The 19,703-nt window shown below is 44.7% G+C and overlaps 3 protein-coding genes across 5 annotated transcripts; all 3 read left to right on the top strand.

Moving 5' to 3' along the window:
• Positions 1–310: 310 nt before the first annotated feature.
• LOC133137527 (zinc finger protein 624-like) lies at positions 311–4,809 on the top strand. The gene has a single exon (XM_061255854.1). It carries the CDS (start codon positions 320–322, stop codon positions 3,707–3,709), a length of 3,390 nt encoding a protein of 1,129 aa, XP_061111838.1. The 5' UTR covers positions 311–319; the 3' UTR covers positions 3,710–4,809.
• A 1,374-nt stretch (positions 4,810–6,183) lies between these two features.
• On the top strand, positions 6,184–12,168 carry LOC133137138 (zinc finger protein 433-like). Of its 3 annotated transcripts, none has more exons than XM_061255201.1 (5): positions 6,184–6,304; positions 7,390–7,577; positions 8,620–8,735; positions 9,521–9,667; positions 10,516–12,168. In XM_061255201.1, the coding sequence occupies exons 2-5, from the start codon at positions 7,427–7,429 to the stop codon at positions 11,221–11,223; spliced, it is 1,122 nt and encodes a 373-aa protein (XP_061111185.1). In that variant the 5' UTR covers positions 6,184–6,304; positions 7,390–7,426; the 3' UTR covers positions 11,224–12,168. The 3 variants fall into 3 exon arrangements, with proteins under 3 accessions (XP_061111185.1, XP_061111184.1, XP_061111186.1); XM_061255200.1 differs by having other exon boundaries at positions 6,229–6,304; positions 7,337–7,577; XM_061255202.1 differs by lacking the exon at positions 6,184–6,304 and adding an exon at positions 6,351–6,424.
• A 2,372-nt stretch (positions 12,169–14,540) lies between these two features.
• LOC133137678 (zinc finger protein 696-like) lies at positions 14,541–18,744 on the top strand. Its single transcript, XM_061256016.1, has 4 exons — positions 14,541–14,885; positions 15,494–15,752; positions 16,314–17,741; positions 18,698–18,744. The coding sequence occupies exons 2-4, from the start codon at positions 15,521–15,523 to the stop codon at positions 18,742–18,744; spliced, it is 1,707 nt and encodes a 568-aa protein (XP_061112000.1). The 5' UTR covers positions 14,541–14,885; positions 15,494–15,520.
• Positions 18,745–19,703: the final 959 nt, after the last annotated feature.

The following is a 19,703-nucleotide window of genomic DNA, read 5'->3' as shown; positions in this document are numbered from 1 at the left end:
GTCCCAATCCAGCTGTGAAGTCCCACATACAAGTCTGGAATCCATAAAGGATGGAGTGGCTGGCAAACTGGAAATTGCAGTAATTTCAACACAATCTAAATCCTCAGCACAGGGGAAAGCCCCAGAACAGAAGCTGAGTGCAAAAAAATATTCTTCCGAGGCCTTGTTAAATCATTCTCATATGGAGGACTTGCAGGTGTTTGGCAAAGTGGAGGAACAGTCTACCTTAATCAAAGATGGTCAAAGAAGTGAATTGGGTATAGCCAATAGTGAAAATGATCTTCAACATGCTTCTGAGGAAGACCTTGAAGCCACAACTATGATGAGCTGTAAGAGCCATGGATCGAAGGATGTAGAAGTGGGTAAAGAACAGGACATTGCTCATGTATATAACCACAATGCTGAAGTTTTACCAAACTCCCGCAGTACAGTGGAAGACACAGGAACAAATGAAGTTCTATCACAAAAGCCTGAAAAAGAAACCAAAGACGAGCCAACTACATTGCTTTGTCAGCTTGAATCAACTGTTCATTCAAGGGAACAGCAGAACACTACAGAAGACCAAGTAAAAGAGGGGAAACTAGAAAAGATCAAGCCAATTGAGGATCTAGAAGCAGACCCCCAACCTAGTAAGAGGCGGAAACTGAGTGTTACAACAGAACCAAGGGTACTGAGAGACAGAACCCGAGGAAGGATCAAAGAAGATGCTCATGGGGCCAACTTGACACTCGTGGAAATATCCCAATCCAATTGTGAAGTCTCACATACAAGTCTGGAATCCACAGAGGAAGAAGCTGGCAAACTCAAAATAGTAATTTCAAAGGATTCTGAAGATTATTCTTCTGAGGCCTTGTTAAATCATTCTGATATGGAGGACTCGCGGTTTTTTGCAGAAGTGGAGGAACAGTCTGTCTTAATTAAACATGTTCAAAGAGTTAAATCGAAGATGGAAATGGAAGTCACACCTTTGTCTGAGGCATGCTCCTCGCAGTCTTCATTTTCCAAACTTGTAGTTTCAGAAGACCAACAGATAGGAGATGAGGAACAGCTTGAAGATGCTGATAATGGTAACAGAAACAACCAGGACAACCAAGAGAGAGATACTGTAGAGAAGGTGACAGATGATTCAAACCTAACTGCTAATCCCTCAGAAATACTGGTGTCTGCTTGCCTCCCTAAGAAAGATAAATGTCCGGCAAAGTGCCATTTCTGTGGACGCTCTTTTCGTCATATCACAGCCTACATCATCCATCGCCGCATCCACACAGGTGAGAAGCCTTACAGTTGCCAGGAGTGTGGCAAGACCTTTGCTCAGCTGTCTCACCTTAATGTCCATAAAAAGGTCCATAAGCTACCCGGACAGTTTCAGTGCCCGCTTTGCACCAGCAGGTTCTCCCTCAGAGATAAACTGCTTTCCCATTTTCTGACACACACTAATTACCTAAATCGGAATAATTTGGTTGGGGAATCTACTAATGATAGTGCGCAAATTAAGGCCAAAATCAATGCCCGTATTTCAAGTTCATCCTTTTCTTTGCAAGATGGGAAACCTTTCAAATGCATAAACTGTGAGAAACAATTTCGCTACAGTGTTACCCTGAAAAGGCACACATGCGTCCAAAGAGGTGATAAGCACTTTTCTTGTAAAGTCTGTGATCAAGCTTTCAATAAAGTCTCTAAACTTAGTGATCATGAGAAAATACACTGGCCAGTTAAGCCCTTTGCCTGTAGTGTGTGTGGGAAAGCGTTTAGTCAGCTTGGTGCGCTGAAAACTCACTCGCGTACACACACAGGAGAGAAGCCTTTCACCTGTGCCCATTGTGGTGATGCCTTCCTCCAGCTTACATCCCTGCGTACACACCAGGCATCCAAACTTTGTCTGTCCAAAGGAATGGGTGAAGATGGAAACAATGGTTGTATGGAGGATTTTGTGGAATGTCTAGAGGGGCAAGAAACCCCTACGGAGTTGTTTAAATGTCAGGTCTGCAGCAAGAGCTATGATATACAATCTGAGTACAACCTGCACCTGCTAACGCACACTGATGTTCAGACTTCTGTTTGTGGGAAGCAGCTCAACAACAGTTCTGATCACAATGCCCATCTGCAAATTTGCTGCAGATTCAATGGAACGGAATCACAAAACACATCCCTTTCTGACGTTTATGACACTTCTCAACTTCAACATAATCAGCCTGCTCAGTCCCCTGACTATCTGCGAACACTACCCCTGAACAATCAACAATCAAAGTGTACAGGTCCCTCTGTAAACACCATACATGGTTCAGTTACTCAACCAGAGAACAGCAGCACAGTTGCAGATCAGCTGAAAATTTGTGAGTCCTCATCCACTGACTCCAGGTTGGTTAGTACCTCCACTAATGGTGGGTCCATTGGGTCATGCTGTGAACTCTTCAAAAGCCCTAAAAGGATTCAAGCCCACTTGCTGAGCTCTACCTCCCATTACAGTTACACATGTGGGCGCTGTGGCAAGGCTTTGACAAACTGGAATAAGTACTGGCTGCACCAGCGAGTGCACTGTCAAAAACCTGGTGGCTTCTGTTGCCCTCAATGCAGTCAGAACTTTCGCTTTCATGGACTGTACAAGGAGCACATGCTAGAGCATGCAAAGCAGAACCCTTACGCTTGTCCTGTTTGTCCCATTGCCTTTGCTGACAAAGAAAGCTTGATGGACCACCAGGGCAAGGAGCACAAGGTCTGCGATACTCATAAGTGCCGTACCTGTGGAAGGCGTTTCATTCATCTCAGAAACCTGGAACGACACAGTCTCCGACACAGAGGTGCCCACCCGCGCAGGCACTCCCTTGGCAACCGCTCTGGTGTTCTTCAATGTCTGTTAACTACGGACTCGCATTGCCACCCACTACCTGATGTGCCAGCTGAAGCCGTTTCACTCCACAGATGTGGGGAATGCGATGCCAACTTCACGACTTTGGACATGCTTGCCATTCATCAACTCTGCCACTCCACTGGAGACAGGAATCCCCAAGATGGAGAAATTGTGGCAGGTTCCCTTGCACCAGAACACCAACTACAAGCTCGGTCCACACCCTCACCCACACCTGTGCTATCCTCATCACCACTGGTTTCCCCTGTTGAATATGAGAGCTTGTATGCCTATCAACACCCTGAGGATCTCTATGTTTACCGCACCCCCTCTACCTCGTTTCCACCACCAGTTCTTCCGTACATCACCAATGTGTTCTGTTACCGTGGCCCCTCCCAAATGAACACAAGCAACACTAAACCTCCTGCACTTTTAAACACTTCCGATTCCAACAGGCTTCCTGTGAACAAGAAGCATGTCCTTTCTGACCACCTCTACGCTGCTCCTCCTCGGGCATGCCTAGCTCCGTCCTCGTCAGATTCCCCTTCTGCCTCGCTTTCAGCACCTCAAGGGAAGCACCCACCTGCACCACGCATGAGCAAACCCCTTCAACTGTCCTCCAGTAGCCTGTCCCTACAGAGTTCCTGGGCTCAGGCTTCTCCCAATGCTCAGATTAACAGGATTCAGTTCAGAAGCAATGGGGATTCATGGGTCGATTTCTCGAGTCTCCCTTTATCCTATGTCAAACTTAAGAACAAAGTGGAGACACAGGATAGTTTGGAATGTGCAGAGTGTGGGACGCAATTTGGAGCCGTGTCGGAATTGTACGAACATTATATCCAACACGCCAGAGGAGAGGTGTGAGATTATACAGAACAAGAAAATGAAAAACAAAAACAATTTTGTTTAGAATTTTTTTTTTTTTTTTTTGAGCCATTACATTGTGACAGTCTGCCAGTTCTCTATATTCAGCAGAAGGTAAATAATGCACACAAAGAATACCTTGGTGAATGTGACTACTTTTTTGGCTGTATTGTGAAATACATTTATGTCTGATATGTTTTTTTTCCACATTACAGGCTAATGTAGGTGTTTGAGTTTGCATAATAAGTGAGTATGGTTATAGACTTGTCTGTCAACTACAAAGCTTTTGTTTCAATCTTGCTTCAGCACATGTTTCTAAGTCCCTTTAAATATAATGAAACAAATTCAGTTGTATTGGTATTTCTATAACTTTCTGACAGTATTTGTATCATTGACTGTTAATGGTTGGGGAACTGTCTGCTGTCCTTTAAAAATTCTGTTTGCTTCAATAGTATTAAAAATAACTGTAGTTCTCATGTAAATTGATTTTTCTGAGTGTACATTTTCTTAATAGTGAGTGTAAAATCCTCTGCATGGGGTTACTGTTATTCCCTGAAAATGTTGAAGAATATTTTGTTCTGTTTTGAATAGATGGGAGCCAGATTTGTATCCCCCGTCAGTGTCACGTTTTTCCCAGATCAGATTCATGAATGTTGAGCATAATACATACCTCAGTACTTCTATACTTTATTTTATAGTTGTTTTTTTATCTTTATCAAAGGTGTGAATATATATTTTTAGTGCTTTTTATATAAAAAATTGTTTTCTTTGATACCGTTTTCAAAAAGCTACAGTAAGTGTGTAGAGGTACATAAAAATTATTTTAGGCTATATGTCACATCCTTAATACATTTAATATTAGATGCTTAAAAAGGGATGTCTGTAAATCTTGTAAGGTGAAGTATAGGTCATGGTTAAAACAAGTATATAGCTATGGAACAAAGGTTTCAGCCATTGTTCAGAAAATGGGAATGTCATTATTTCAGGAAATAATACTGTATATACATGCATAGTTCATGTTTGCAAAATGTGTTCAGAAAAGCGTACACATTAGAGAAAAATACCTGTTCTGGAATGTATAACCTTCGGTTGTGATTTGTTTTTCCATGTTACTGTCATTTGTTTGCAATGTTACTTGTATTGTTACTTGTAATGTTAATTTTTTTTGTGTTTTGTAAAAACACAAGTTGACATCTGTAGATGAATAAACAATTCAGAATCCTCAAATGTGCTATATATATATATTTTTAGATATGCTATAGTGTTCAGCATGGCTACTTCAAGTAAACACATTCAAGTAATGTGTATTCAGATCTAAATCTAAAATGGTTGTCCTACTGGGATTAGTTCACACTTCTGTAATTAAAAGTTTGATAGCGGAAAAGGCCCAGATTCAGTTGCACGAAAACTAATGAGAAAAGTCTTGGAGATAATGCCAAAGGGTTTCAAAAATTGTGTTATTTATTCCCATCTGCCGCTTCAACACTTGGGCAGAATAGATGTTCTGGAACATGAATTCCAAAACATTACTTACCTCCAAGAAGAAAAACCATTGGTCCAAAAGCAATTTCCTCACGATGAGCTGAAAATGCAAGCCAGGTTTGCTTTACACAGCTTTGCACTACTTTGTCTTCCTTTGAAGGAGTGCAGAAATGTGAGCATCTACATAGCTGGCACAGTCACATGTGTAGATGGGGATGTGATAAAAAAAGATCTTCCACAGACTTCTTTCACAAAGGGTGTGCAGAAACTCAACTCTTTCAGCCAAATATTGAAAGCATAGTGATTCAAAATACACACTTGAGCACACATGAACCTTCAGCTATTGCATCCCAAAATGTCAGTTTGTGAGGTAAATGACAATGCCAGACGGTAATTAAAAGTTGGTGAAGATTAATTATGATTGAAGATGTAGCTTCACCAATCAACCAAGTAACATTTTACACTGGGCTGAATATCAGCAGTGAATTGGGGAGTTTAAATCTGAGGGGAAATAACATCCGGAGATTATAACCAATTTATAAAAAGTTCTTTATTGATAGAGGAAAAATTATTGAAAGCATAACATTGACGCTATTTCTTTTTTTTTTAATAACTTTAAAAATATATATTTGGTTATATGATTATACATATCTTATAAATTTGTAAATTAATTATAAAGGGAAGAAAAATATACAAATAAATAAAAATAAATAAAAGATAATACCTAGTAATTCATAATAGGAATACCTAATCATTCATAAAAACATTTTACATTGTATAAACATTTGTTACAGTGCTGTTTTATAGAATTCAGATAAGATTCAAGGTTAAAAATGTAAAAATTTGGTTTCGAAAATATACATTTATGAATATAACATTTCCCAATAAAATCATTTGACAAACCAAATGTTCAAGGGACTTTTGTGGACAAAGTAAATATCTTTACAGGTCAGTGAAAAATTATGTGGAGCATTTCTGTAGAAGTAAGATATGAACTATTAACATTGGCATGGTGCACTTACTACTTAATTCGTTGTCGATGCAATCCAACAATTTCGTCCTTGTCACGTGACGTGGGTAGTAACAACTTCACTGCGTCGGATGCGCTGAATGGTAAGCTGCATTTTCCCGTATTTCCGTGCTCCCATATCGTTAAATTGCAACAACTTACATTCTTGACAGAAAGCAGTGGTGCAGGCGCGATATAAAACAGCACAATAACCTGGAAGAACTGTTTGTGCAGTCATTTTCTATTTCTAATGTGAAAATGTGCCCTCATTTAGCATGTAACGTTAGCCGGCTACTTGTCTCCTTTTGTCAAACCCACCGTTTACTATAAGATAGCTAACTACCGTAGATGAAGTTTCAATGCAAACTTATAACACTGGTTTCTGCATTAGGCCTTTTAAAATACTTTTATAATTTTTAATTATAAAAGTAATTTATAACAGTACTGCATTGCTGAGCATTTGGCGCTAATTTAGCTAACGTTACATGCTTGCGGCCAATAGATGCAGATGGATAGCTGGTTAAAAAGAACCGCGAGGCCTACATTGAGTTGGAGCCTGGGGTTGTTTGATTTCGGAGATTGTGCAAAGTCGACTGCCACGGCATTCTGGAATGCTATGAAAAATTTGTTAGGATCGTGCAAATGTTGTACCGTACGTTTTTTCCCCCAAAATAATTTTGACTACTCATTTCCATTGGCTGTAGCATTATTAACTTGTTTAAGAAGCGATCATTTTAGTTTTGTCAGCATATATGTGCTTAAATTCCAAGTGTAACCCGAGGCGTCCGAATTATAAACTTATACAGCACGGCTAGAACTTGCCTTTATGTTTGTAGAGAAAATATAAAAACGTGTTCTATCAAACTGAGCTCACACTCAGGATAGGAGCATCACCAACCTAACACCGGAAGTCTTATTGTGGCTTATTGTCACTGGTTTCACGGAGCTTTACAGCTTTTACGCGGTAGCGCCGAGGTGGTTAGTGTTATTTACTCTTGTTGGAGTAATGCCGCTGCTGCGCGTTCAAATGACAATAACGAAGTGTGCACAACGCTTTTGAAAAAGGCTTTATTATTGCCAACAACCGGTCACTTCGTCAAGGCAGCACGGAAAATGATTTGCAATTCTCTATACAGGGAAAAACGCAGGATTACATTAATGCAAGTTGCATGTTCCTCTGGCACTGAAGTGGTGAGCGTCTGTGTGTGTGCAACTGCGCATTCACAATGTCGGTGGAACTGGACATGAGGGAGGTGAAGCAGGTGGTAGTCGGGGAGGAGATTGAGACCCCCTTGGACCTGGCCTCCAAAAACACTGAAGATGCCCGTGAGGTTTTCGTCAAGGAGGAACCCACTGCACCGATGCATATGCCGTCCTGTGAGTAACCCTGCTTATGTTATTATTTAGTGTTAGGATTAGTATTGCTTATTTTTATAGCGGTCCTTCTGTCCGTCTGAAAAAAGATACTAATTAGCCTGACATCTTTTCATTTTCACACAGAGATGTGCACACACACAATCATTTAGTAGTCTTGCATGTACAGTACCATTGAACATGTACATATAGTAGTCTTGTATGTTGATCTGTGCCAGATTTTACCATTCTTGCTGATATTAAAACATTACCAGGAAAAATGATTTTGAAGAATCTGTCAATATTTTCAAATCAGATCAAATCACATTTATTTGTAAAGCACATTTAAAAACAACCCACGTTGACCAAAGTGCTGTACAATCAGAGCAGGCAGCAAAATCATAGTAAAAATAGTTAAAATCTGCATGTTAATTAAGCGGCCATAATGTGCCACAATTCATCAAGGCTAGACGCCCAAACATTGTTCCTGGAGATCTGCGGCCCTATTTGTTTTCATTTCTACCCTAATTTATTTGTCCCACCCGATTTGACCAATTAGCAGCACAATGAGAGCTATGGAATGAGTAGTGGAGATGAAACCTACAGGACAGTAGATCTTTGGGAACAGGATTGGGCATGAAGGTCTAAATATGTATTTTAAAAGTCAACCAAGACTTTTTTCAGTGTTACTAGTGTTACTTCCACAGCAAAGGAACTATTTTGTTATTTGTTTTATTATTTGACGGAGAATTCAGACGCGTTTTGATAACACTGTCAACAACAACTTAATAAAGACCGTGTTGTGGGAATGCATTTTAATATGGTCCAAGTGAATATCAAAAAGCATTATTCTAAACCTCATCGACTGGTGTTTGAGGTAATCACTAAACATCTTTAAACCTGTATTACAGTACCGTATACCACTATGTACATTCTCTCATTTGATTTGTTGTGTGTAATTAATGGAGTGACCTTAGATAGATTTAGTTTCCTGTGCCCAGTCATGCTTCAATGGCATTTCCCCCCCCCCCCCCCCCCCCCCCTGTCTCTTGACTTTGTCTGGCAGACCAGCATGAAAGCCTGCAATGTTTCCAGTGCTTCATCACCTTCTGCAACTCCAAAGCCAAGGAGAGGCACATGAAGAAGAGCCACCGCGAGGAGTACAAGCAGCAGCTGCAACAGGTACAGTGCTGCTGAACAAAATGCAGGCCATGACACTGCTAAACAAAATGCAGGCCATGACACTGCTAAACAAAATGCAGGCCATGACACTGCTAAACAAAATGCAGGCCATGACACTGCTGAACAAAATGCAGGCCATGACGCTGCTGAACAAAATGCAGGCCATGACGCTGCTGAACAAAATGCAGGCCATGACGCTGCTGAACAAAATGCAGGCCATGACGCTGCTGAACAAAATGCAGGCCATGACGCTGCTGAACAAAATGCAGGCCATGACACTGCTGAACAAAATGCAGGCCATGACGCTGCTGAACAAAATGCAGGCCATGACGCTGCTGAACAAAATGCAGGCCATGACACTGCTGAACAAAATGCAGGCCATGACACTGCTAAACAAAATGCAGGCCATGACACTGCTGAACAAAAGGCAGGCCATGACACTGCTAAACAAAATTCAGGCTATGACACTGCTACACAAAATGCAGGCTATGACACTGCTAGTCCAGTGGGGTAAGCTATGATGCTGCTCAACACAATTCAGGCTATGGCATTGTTTAACAATGGAGACTGTGGGGCTAAGAAAATGCCTGATACAGCACATGGCACCCGATGTGTGAAACAGATACAGTAGCAGTACCTCTGAGTCTTGATTAGGTTCTGTATTTCCCTCCTGAAGTCTGTCAGACCTTATAACATTGTTTATTATTAAAGTGATGCTGTATGAGACAGGGGCTCGAGGGCTGAAGGGAAACCTCCTTCACTGATGCCTCTGTTGGTCTCTTTAGCAAAGCGACACGCTCTTCACCTGCTACGTTTGTGACCACGCCTTCCAGTCCTCGGTGGAGCTGACCAACCACCAGGCTGTCCACAGCAAGGAGGACAAGCCCTTCAAGTGCCCGTACTGCCAGGAGAGCTTCCGCACTTTCTCAGAGGTGAAAGGGCAGGGATGGTGATTTGAGAGGGAGGGAGAGCGATGCCTCTGTCTGATCTCTCTGAAGTGAGGATGGAGGGGATATGAGGGCATATGGGCCCTAATGTAATTCCAATTGATTAATATTGAATTAATATTTGGAGGAAGTGGCTAATGTGGTTTTGGTGGCATTGTGGTGTGCCTTTTTCGTGCCTTTTCCATTGATAGCTGCTAAAGGGGCTCTGTGGACATAAAACTTGGTCCGTAGAGCCTTGCCAGGTGATGTAGGGGTGGCAGAAACACTGGGGGGTTTTGAAGATCCGGCTTCATACGGTGATGAAGCTAGATACAATTTAGCGTTTATGTAAACTACCCAGCAGGTACATTTTAGTGGTACGAAAAGGCAAGCATTGCTGGGCTAAATTGCCTGTTCTCGTTTTTTTTTATGTTAAAACTTACACTGAAAATTAGTTTTTGGCTTGGGCTATCTAGTTGGGTACGGTAAAGACCATCCGGGGATAGGGTATGACTATGTTCTGGTACAAGTTCAGAAAAGGCAGTTTATTCCCACACACTCCATATGCAGCCAGTCCCCTGAGATATGAAGACAGACTTTCTGTACAAAGCAGAGGGAATCCTGCCCTAGCTAGCTGCCTGCCCACGTACTATACTGTATGCAGTTGAAATTGTACTTCCCTCTAGGGTCTTTCAGCGCACTTATCCCTGGTATGGGTATGCACTTTGCACTTTGTTGTACGTCGCTCTGGATAAGAGCGTCTGCCAAATGCCATTAATGTAATGTAATACTGTACACTTCGGGACCCTCAGTGAAACCTCTCTTCCCTCTTCCTCTGTGCTCACCTCCTCCAGGTGACGTCCCACCGGCGGAACGTGTGCCCGGAGAAGCCCTACCCGTGCCGGGAATGTGGGAAGTCCTTCCGGGGCATTCACACGCTGCGCACGCACCGGGCCTCCTCCCACCCCGAGGAGGTCCCCGACGGCGGGGACGGCGAGAGCAAGGCCCGCCACTGCGCCAGCTGCAACGGCCGCGGGTTCAAGAGACGGGGCCGGCCGCCCCGCGAGGTGGAGCCGGCCAACGGGGAGAAGAGAGAGCGGCTGGAGGAGGACCGGGGAGACGGTGACCGGCCGGAGACCAAGCCCAAAGCCCGAAGGGGGCGCCCCCCCAAACCGGCCCCGCCGGCCGACCCGCCCCAGGACCGGGCCGAGGCGGAGGGGCAGGCGGAGGGGCAGGCGGAGGGGCAGGCGGAGACGGGCGCCGCGCCGCAGCAGGCCTGTCCGGAGCGCGAGGCCTCCGTCCCCCCGGCCTCCCAGCTCCGAGCCCAGAGGAAGGAGCAGCACGGGAGGCCGGCCCCGCCACGCAAGCCCCACGCCTGCACGGAGTGCGAGGAGAGCTTCCCCCGGCCGGAGCAGCTGGAGGCCCACGCCTGCCGCGCGCACAGCGCCGCCCGCCACACCTGCCCCGCCTGCGGGAAGAGCTTCGGCCGCGAGAACAGTCTGAGGGCGCACCAGCAGAGCCACGCCGGCCCCGGGGAGCCGGCCCAAGGGGACTGCAGATAGTGTGGAGAAGGGGGGATTAAAGTCCATCAGGGATGCGCCTCTGAATTCAGAATAGGGGGTTGGGTTATGAAAAATTGGGCTGGAATTTTTTAAGTATAAATCTATATTTGTATTTGAATACAAATGAGGCAGCTAAGATTTTGAAGTGTTTGAATTGTCGCTTTTAGGATGACTGATCCGTGGCTTTTTTTGTGGATCCGTTTTATATATAAGAATTTAACCTGAAAGTGATGCGTTGCTTGGGTGTAAAGAATTGATCTATTGAAAGCGACATTTTTATGATGCTGGGATATTCTGGAGTGGAGTTGTGAGTTTTTGATCTTTCATCTTCAGTCTTCAGTATTTCAGTGCCCACAGATGGGTTTTCATATGGTAATGCATTTATATTTATGTCTTGGGAGTTATTAAAAATGCAACAAATTATTTTGGCTCCCAAGAAGAGCAGAATACACAATTTATTTCTTCTGCAGGAAAGTGTGCTGCTCTGATGCTGGGGCCTTTTGTCACCTAACTGATAAAATCCTTCCCAAAATTAGGAGGTGTTTGAAATCTTGTTTGTCCTCCATTTGTTGTAATTAATGCCTGTGCCCCAACTTGGAAGTCAACAGTACCTGTGTGTGTGTGTGTGTGTGTGTGTGTGTGTGTGTGTGTGTGTGTGTGGGGGCCCCCTCTACCCACCTTGGCAGTGGTGGACTTTTCTGGCAGCTGGAAATGGGGCATTTCCTGTCTTCTTTCTGGTGCAGTCATGCGTTCAAACACCTGTGGAAATCACCATGGTAACATCCACATTTGCATGGGTGCACACCATTCTACCATCTGGTGTGACGAGAACCTGCAAGAGAATTAGGTCTGTTTTTTTTATTTGACCGATAATAAAGGAATGGATTCCATGACTTTTTTTTACAGATTTATATTCCTATACAAAAATAAACTTGAGCCAAAATAGTTTGTGTGTTTAATGCCCCTTGTAAAGTACAGATTTAAAAAACCAATTTCAATATGTAATAAGTTTGTGTGTTGTTATTGTATTTAAGAAGACTCGACTGAATGCTCAGGTTTGAATGGATGGCTCCGCTGTGTTGCAACCCGTCTCTGGAATATTTCTTTTTTGTGTGGTTGTAAAACAGAAAAAGGCCTGTGTGTGTTTTAAATATTTGGTTGTTTTATGGTATGTCAAAGGAGTGTTAAAAACCAGTGAAGCCAATTAATGTTCTCTAAAAGTTTTAAGACACAGACTTCTGGCTTCAGTCAGTGGATCACAGTGTGATTTTCAGCAGTTTTTTTCATTGGGTTTTATTTTGTCATGCTTATGTGGGGTTTCCGATAAAGGCTTCATAATTCAATGTTTTTTGGGGAAACATTTCTGGATCTGGTAAATATCTAACATTTTGTCCAATAACTGTAAAATTGAGCATTGTAGAAAGGGCTATTTACTTTTCACTCCTGGTTAATATATGAATTCGAAAATACAGTCAGCTGGATATCTGTAGAAGATCATCTTGGCTACTTATCACCATTTACACATCCGTATCACTGTCTCCCCTCAGTGGTGAGTGTTTGTGGAAACTAGCACTCTTTTCTGGACAGAGGTGTTACCTGTATGGGTATGTAAAGGGTTGCCTAGCCCCGTATTTTAAATGTTGCCCGTCTTCTATTCCTAAATCAGTTTCCCCACCCAGCTTTTATAGTGTTTTGCTGGAGAGTTCAACACATTGGTGCATGGTAATGTTAACCATCATTTGTTAGTAATGTCGTGTCTAGGAAACGACAGAGTCCAAATCTTCAATTTGTCGAAAAACATCTTCGCTTTTCCCCTACAGTAATAGGTGATTAAGGGGTGCTAAATTACTTCAATTACAGAATTGCTGTGTTACTGCGGACAAACAGAACAGAATCTTTGAACACAAGATGGCTGTTCCAGTGGTTACATTAATCAAGTTACACTCCATTGCTGTCCATCATCAGTCTTGTTTAGCTTGGGACAACAGGGAAAAAAAAATATCGAAACTCTTGTCAAAAATAATTTACTAAGTGTTTTTATTTGACTCTGTGTGTGTGCGTGTTGTTGGTCACTCCCAACATGTCATTGGAGAAATACGTTTGTGATTATTGGCCTGCTACAGAATAAAGCATTTCTTTACAAAAAATATATATTTTTCTTACATGTGCTACATGCCTTTGTGTAATTTAGTTGTAATACTATACTTAAATGTGGCCTGTATCCTTACCCAGCCAACTTCAGAGACTAGCCTGTAAATAAGGCTGGAGGAAGATGTCGAAGTGTCAGTCTCCCTGTTCAATAAATTGTGTATTGTCTCCAACGTTCCTTATCCCGGTGAAGTTGTCTGGGGAAGGAGTCCCTATTGCCTGATTGTCCTGGCTGCTGAGATCCTATAGTCCTCTTTTGTTTAGTTGGCTTGTAGCATGTTGGGCATTTCTTTTTTGTATAGTATCTGTAGCCCTGCCCACCTTTGGCTCAGGCCTAGCTGGTGACGTGGAGCATCACAGGATGAGCATCTGTTGCCGGAGAGACCAAATTGGAAGCAGCCATGGAAAATCCTGTTCCCCATACCATAGATTCCATAGACCAATCAAATTGAGTTGGTAATGATGCAGTATCACATTATATAAATTCCATTGCCACCCTGTTCTTGGGTATCTGGTGGGCCAATATGATCAGTGGGCATCTCACAGCTTCAAGCTAACTAGAAGTTCCTGGTCCTGCATATCATGTGTAGACATACCAGTAAGCACATATTCAGACCAAAGTTTGGGCCATTATAAAATATGTTGGTATACATACAAATAATTATTTGCAATTGTAGTTACAACATGCACTCTAATTTACCTTGTGTGTTAGGGCCTACATAGTATATACTGCTCATTTATGGAAATGAAAATAGTCAATATGGAGTTGAATATTACAAACCTACTTGTCACATGACATATTGTACATATTTAAAATTATAATGAACGTCGTCCTTTTCCTAAAATCTATTAGGATACACTTGCACCACATATTAAAATATGATCATTATGTTACCACCGTGTGATTTATGGCGAAGTTATTAACATGATTATTAGGATTAGTAGAACTAATTATAAAGGGCGTCAATTTTTCAAGAATAAAAAGGTGCACGATCACTGGAGCGTCCATCACTTCTGATAAGCAGATAATATGCTTGTTTCTGTCTGACTATGAAGCTCTGTAAAACGACACTTTAGTGAGGGTTACAGGATGGAGACGCAGGCAGCGGGACCTCGGTCACATGACAACAAGAGGCCCGGAAATAAATAGTCACACTATCATGGTAAAATTTAGGGGGCGGGAATGAAGATTAAATCGCAAACAGTTATTTCAATATGCTTTAAGCGAGTTATGCAAAACATTTTTCATTTTCCATCTTAATTCGCTAACTAGCACGATACAATATGGAAATAAACATTGTGGTGGCAGAAGGGAGGAAAGGATTTTTCTAAGATGATAAAAATAGACGATTTGTAACTGCCCGATACCTCAGTCTTTGTGCACGTAGCTTTTATATTTAATGTTTTTTGTTCATTCTTCCGGGGAAACAAAGAGAGGAATACTGGTGAACTCGGCGGAAAGAAAACTGCACGTGTGTTCATTTCAAATGGACAAAGATAGATTGCGTTTAACCGTAAGTACGGACAACGTATCTGTGCCATAAACGACGAGGTCATAATTGCTACATAACACGTTTTAAAAATTGGGTAAGTAGCATATCTGTGGATAGATGGCAAGCTAGCAGCTTAGATCAGCCTTTTGGGTCGTAATGGATTTATATTACAGATGCGACTGGTCCCCAAAAAAGGTCATTGATGGTTGCTTCACATGTCATATATCTGCGTCAGATGTAGTTCTATAGCGGACGTTACTCAGCTCAATTTACATGTTTTAAGAAACATTTAAATACACACTTAGCTGTCCAAATACATCATCGTTTTTGCAACGGTTTCCGTTGTTAGCTCCCATTAGGAGACACATTTGACAGCAAAACATTACAGGATGAGTTTCCAGCATTAAGTTAGAATCAACTGGTTTATCTTGGACACAAGTGCACGTCAGACAGTGATGTCACACACACTTTGAGGCTGAATTGCAATGCTGCAGGAAAGACTGCCACAACCCAGTTGCTCATTCTATAAAAAGAAATCTCATTCTACAAATGCTCTCCTAATTCTGTCATGTTGCTGCTCTGTCTCTTGTGCGTTCCTTCCCTCCGGTCTGCCGCCCATCGCCACCCAGGCCCCGATGTGGCAGAGTGGGTAGACGATGCAGCAGTTTGCTGAGCTCATCATGGCCGGCCAGGCGGTGAAGGACTGCATCCAGCAGGAGGCGCTCCGGGCCACCAGGGAGTCCTCGGGGCACAAAGCCGCGGCGGGGCCGAAAGCGCAGGCCAGACACCTCCAGGGCAAGCCACCGCCCGGCTACGGCCTGCAGCCGCGCCCCGAACAGAGGGAGCAGGGCAGGGAGGAGGCGAGCAGCTGCACCTGCGGCCTGCAGAGTGAGGGGCAAGAGGGGCATGTTAGCATGCTGCGCTATCACCATGTTTGTCCTTGTTTCCCCAGTGCTTTCCAACATAAAAAATATTCCTTGATAAATGCTAATGACAAACTCCAAAGGCAACCAAAAGCTTTGCATCAACACTAGTGACAGACTCCAAAGGCAGCCAAAAGCTTTGAATCAAGACTAGATAGTGAAGGCTTTCTTATACCTGCTCTAAGGCGGTTATTGAATAGATCTGACTAATCAGAAACAGCTGAGAAGCCAACTGTCCAAATACTTTTGGTCCCTTAAAAGGTTATGTAATTCCTACACAGATTGGCAGATATGGATTTAAATTCCCTCAAATTAAAGGTGACAGTCTGCATGTCAATCTCATATTCATTGTTTCCATTTCAAATCCAAGGTGTTGGTACAGCGCCAAAAGAACAGAAATTGAACCACTGTCCAAATACATATGGACTGCACTGTATGTTTCGTTCTTCCTAATGTACTTTGTTTCACTTCTCTTTGCTCCTTAAAACTAACTACGCTTTTCTCGTTCTCTTCCATCATGTTGTAGACCAGCCGCACACCCGTGGCTGCCCTGGCTACCCCCTGCCCCCCTCCTTTGCATCCTTCCTGTCCCTGAAGCCCAGAGAGACGCCCTCCTCCCGAAGCAAAGCGCCCAAGTCCGACCGGAACTGTCTGGCCAAGGACTCCGGCGCTGGGTCCGTGGACCCGGGTCTAAGCCTGGGCCTGGGGATGTCTCTGGAGGGGTCCACCCACGACCCGGACTGCCCCTTCGTCCCAGACCTGGGGCTGACCCTCCCCAAACAGCAGAGCCAGGACTCCACGCAGGGCAGCCCGCCCCTGGCCCCGGCCCTGCCGTGCCTCTGCTTCCAGACCTGCGCCCAGTTCCTATGCCAGAGCCAGCTGCCGGACTCCCCCGTCCCGCTGGCCCAGTCCCCCGGGCCCTTCCCCTGCTTCTCCTGCCAGCGCAGCTTCCAGACCTGCGCCCAGCTGCTGCGGCACCAGCAGAGCCACGGGCAGCAGGAGGGCCTGTCGCAGCACCTGTGCATGCACTGCGCCGCCTCCTTCTCCCGGCCGGCCCTGCTGCTGCAGCACCAGCGCTCTCAGCACGCCTCCAAGCCCTGCGGCTTCCTGTGCGCCGAGTGCGGCCGCTCCTTCAACTCGCACAGCAACCTGCGCATCCACCTCAACGTGCACACAGGCGCGCGGCCCTACTCCTGCGCCGACTGCGGCAAGAGCTTCAGCCAGTCGGGGGCGCTGCGCGTGCACCAGCGCATCCACACCGGGGAGCGGCCCTACGCCTGCAGCTACTGCGGCCGCGGCTTCTCCAACCTGGCGGGCCTGCGGGCGCACGAGCGCACGCACACGGGCGAGAAGCCCTACCCCTGCCCCCAGTGCGGCAAGTGCTTCACCCAGTCGGGGGCGCTGAAGATCCACACGCGCATCCACACCGGCGAGCGGCCCTTCGTCTGCGGCCACTGCGGCAAGGCCTTCTCCAGCCACTCCGGGATCCGCTTCCACCACCGGACGGTTCACGGCGCCCTGCCGAAAGTTAGCATCGCCGTGTGCTTGAGCCCGGGCGCCGTCGGCCCCTGTTTGGGCCCCGGCGCAGGCCCGGGGTCTGACACCAGCCTCGGGCCCTCGGGGCCCAACTCTAACGTCAGCTCCCCCGCCTCGTTGTACTCCAACACCAACGCGTGCGGCGGCCCCGGCTCCCACCCCAAAATGGACGGCAGCCCCGGCATGGACGCGGGGTCTTCCTCGTTCCCGGGCCCTGCCTCGCCCCCCGTGTCCAGCGTCGACCTCCGAACCGGTGGGAAAGAGCCTCCGGACCCTGCCGTCTCCGGGCTGGACCTGAGTCGTGGCTCGACGGGGGGGGTGGGGCGCGGGGGGGGGGATTCGGGGGGCCCCATCCAGGGCCTCGCACCGGGCCCTGGGGCAGCAGAAGGGCCAGACTGGAGCGGTGCAGGAGAAAGAGGTGGGAGAGAGGGACGGTATGGGTGGAATGACCCACTGAGGGCTCGGGTGGGGGGAAGGGTGGAAGAGACCAAGAGGATTGCGACGAAGGGAGGAAAGGTGGAAACCCTGCCCTGTGGAATCATCGGTTGTAGGTGCAGGTGTTGGGGTGGAGGTGGGGGGGGGACAGAATTTGTGGGAAAGGACTCACTGAGAGGGACAAGAATGTTCTGGAAGGGCTGAAAGTAGAAAGAAGGAGAGTTGTAGAGCTTGACACAAAAAGACCCTGTCTCTCCCCAAAAGTATTCAACAACTGGCCTTCTGAGCAAAATGTTGTTGTTTTTTCTGTAGAGCAAGCACTTTAAAATTTAGGTTGCCAAGAACTAATTGTGAGAAGTTATTCTGGGAAACTTTGTTGAAGTAAATCAAGGGAAATCAATATATTTGAAAGGAAACAAGGCCGCAGTTTTGTCAGTATTTGAAACATCGCGGTGGAGATTTACAGTGCGTTTGCGCTGTAGCATAGATCAATGGACCCGTTTCCATCTTCCCTTTGTATCACGTTTTTGGGTGAACGTGAAATATGGCACAATCCATATTGTTTGTGGCCGAGAAGGGGCTCTTCAAATGGAGATGGATCCTGCTGTCAAAGTGATGAATTAGATACTGCTGAGTCACCTCGGGAACACAAGAGCCCTGTTCCACTACCTACCTGGGGTTTAAACCTGTCACCTCTCGCCTGTTTTTCCGAACACTAACTGTCTCCGCGCTGCTACCTCACAGCAGTGATGCTAGTCACATCGCTCCACGCTCATGCTTGCAGTCCTCTCCCAAGACACCACGTTTGTTTTTAAGAGACAGTTTTCAGAAACCGTTTTGGTCTCATCACTGTTGTATGAAGAAAAGAAGTGGTACATTCTTGTGTTTGATTTGTCATGGTGTACTCTGTTGTCCTGTTTATTCTGTCATCCCACACAGCCCTGGACAAAGCCGTGGGAGGCTCTATTTTTGTCCACAAACAATGAAACTTGCCAGGTATTGTCCAATCACATATATACATAATACACAATTACATCCCAGTTAATTATACGCAACAGCTTTTGGTGAAATAAATCAAATAGGTGGCTGTTTATCAGACTAAATCAGTACTGGTGTTAATACCAGTACCCTTGTTTCACACTCCTTGCACTATGAATATTGTCTGGGCAGATCCAACCACAGTACATTTCCAGCATATAAAGCCTTTTTGATTACGCTGACATTTTCTAAATTTTTTGGGACTATTCACAAGTACACACACAAGTACACGCTTCCGCTTTGACACAACTTTTCCCACTTTTGTGCACCCTTAGCAAAAACCTTTGTCCAAATCAGAAAGTGGCAGTATTTGAGTAAGAAGAATTAGAAAACTGGGAGCAAGAAGTTAGGCATGAGATCTATATGTAGGTCTATATAGAGTATCATGATTCAGTGCTAAATGATGCAGATTAGTAACGTAACTTTTGTGCTAAAAGTTATGTTGCTAAATAATTTTACCAAGTTATATTACACTGCTAAATGCAGATTTAAAAAATAACTTTTGCATCCTTGCTAGGCTTGGCACAAACATAATCTTTTGTCAGTTAAGGGTTTTTTAAGAATACCTGTTTGTTTGAAGGGGGTGAATATTGACTTCTTTGTGGCAGTATTTTTATACAGTCTGAGTTGTGGTAGTATCCTTGTGGATGGAGATGGCCATCTAGAGGACAAATGTGGCTATTGCTTGTTTAAGAAGCAACCAAAGTGTTTATATTATTGGAGTCTATATCTGTTATATCCCTTGATAATGTATGCAAATTTGGGTATTTTGCATTTGAAAAACTAGGATGTTAAAAGCACAAAATAATTTATAAATGTGAGTGTGTACACCTTTACCATTGTCAAAACATTTAATAAAATGCAAATAAGTATTTGCCGATGCCTTTTACATTTTTCCAAATCAACA

Source organism: Conger conger, chromosome 9 (assembly GCF_963514075.1).
Source record: "Conger conger chromosome 9, fConCon1.1, whole genome shotgun sequence".
Classification (NCBI taxonomy): Eukaryota; Metazoa; Chordata; class Actinopteri; order Anguilliformes; family Congridae; genus Conger; species Conger conger.
The sequence above is the reverse complement of the archived record's forward strand: the minus strand, read 5'-3'. Positions and strand labels throughout refer to the sequence as shown.

Coding starts and splice junctions, on each gene's coding strand:
- LOC133137527 (XM_061255854.1), top strand. CDS start 320: ATGATGAGCTGTAAGAGCCATGGATCGAAGGATGTAGAAGTGGGTAAA.
- LOC133137678 (XM_061256016.1), top strand. CDS start 15,521: ATGCAGCAGTTTGCTGAGCTCATCATGGCCGGCCAGGCGGTGAAGGAC. Junction 15,753..16,313: donor CTGCACCTGCGGCCTGCAGA/GTGAGGGGCAAG, acceptor ATCATGTTGTAG/ACCAGCCGCACACCCGTGGC. Junction 17,742..18,697: donor GAGCGGTGCAGGAGAAAGAG/GTGGGAGAGAGG, acceptor CATCCCACACAG/CCCTGGACAAAGCCGTGGGA.
- LOC133137138 (XM_061255201.1), top strand. CDS start 7,427: ATGTCGGTGGAACTGGACATGAGGGAGGTGAAGCAGGTGGTAGTCGGG. Junction 7,578..8,619: donor ACCGATGCATATGCCGTCCT/GTGAGTAACCCT, acceptor TTTGTCTGGCAG/ACCAGCATGAAAGCCTGCAA. Junction 9,668..10,515: donor GCTTCCGCACTTTCTCAGAG/GTGAAAGGGCAG, acceptor CACCTCCTCCAG/GTGACGTCCCACCGGCGGAA.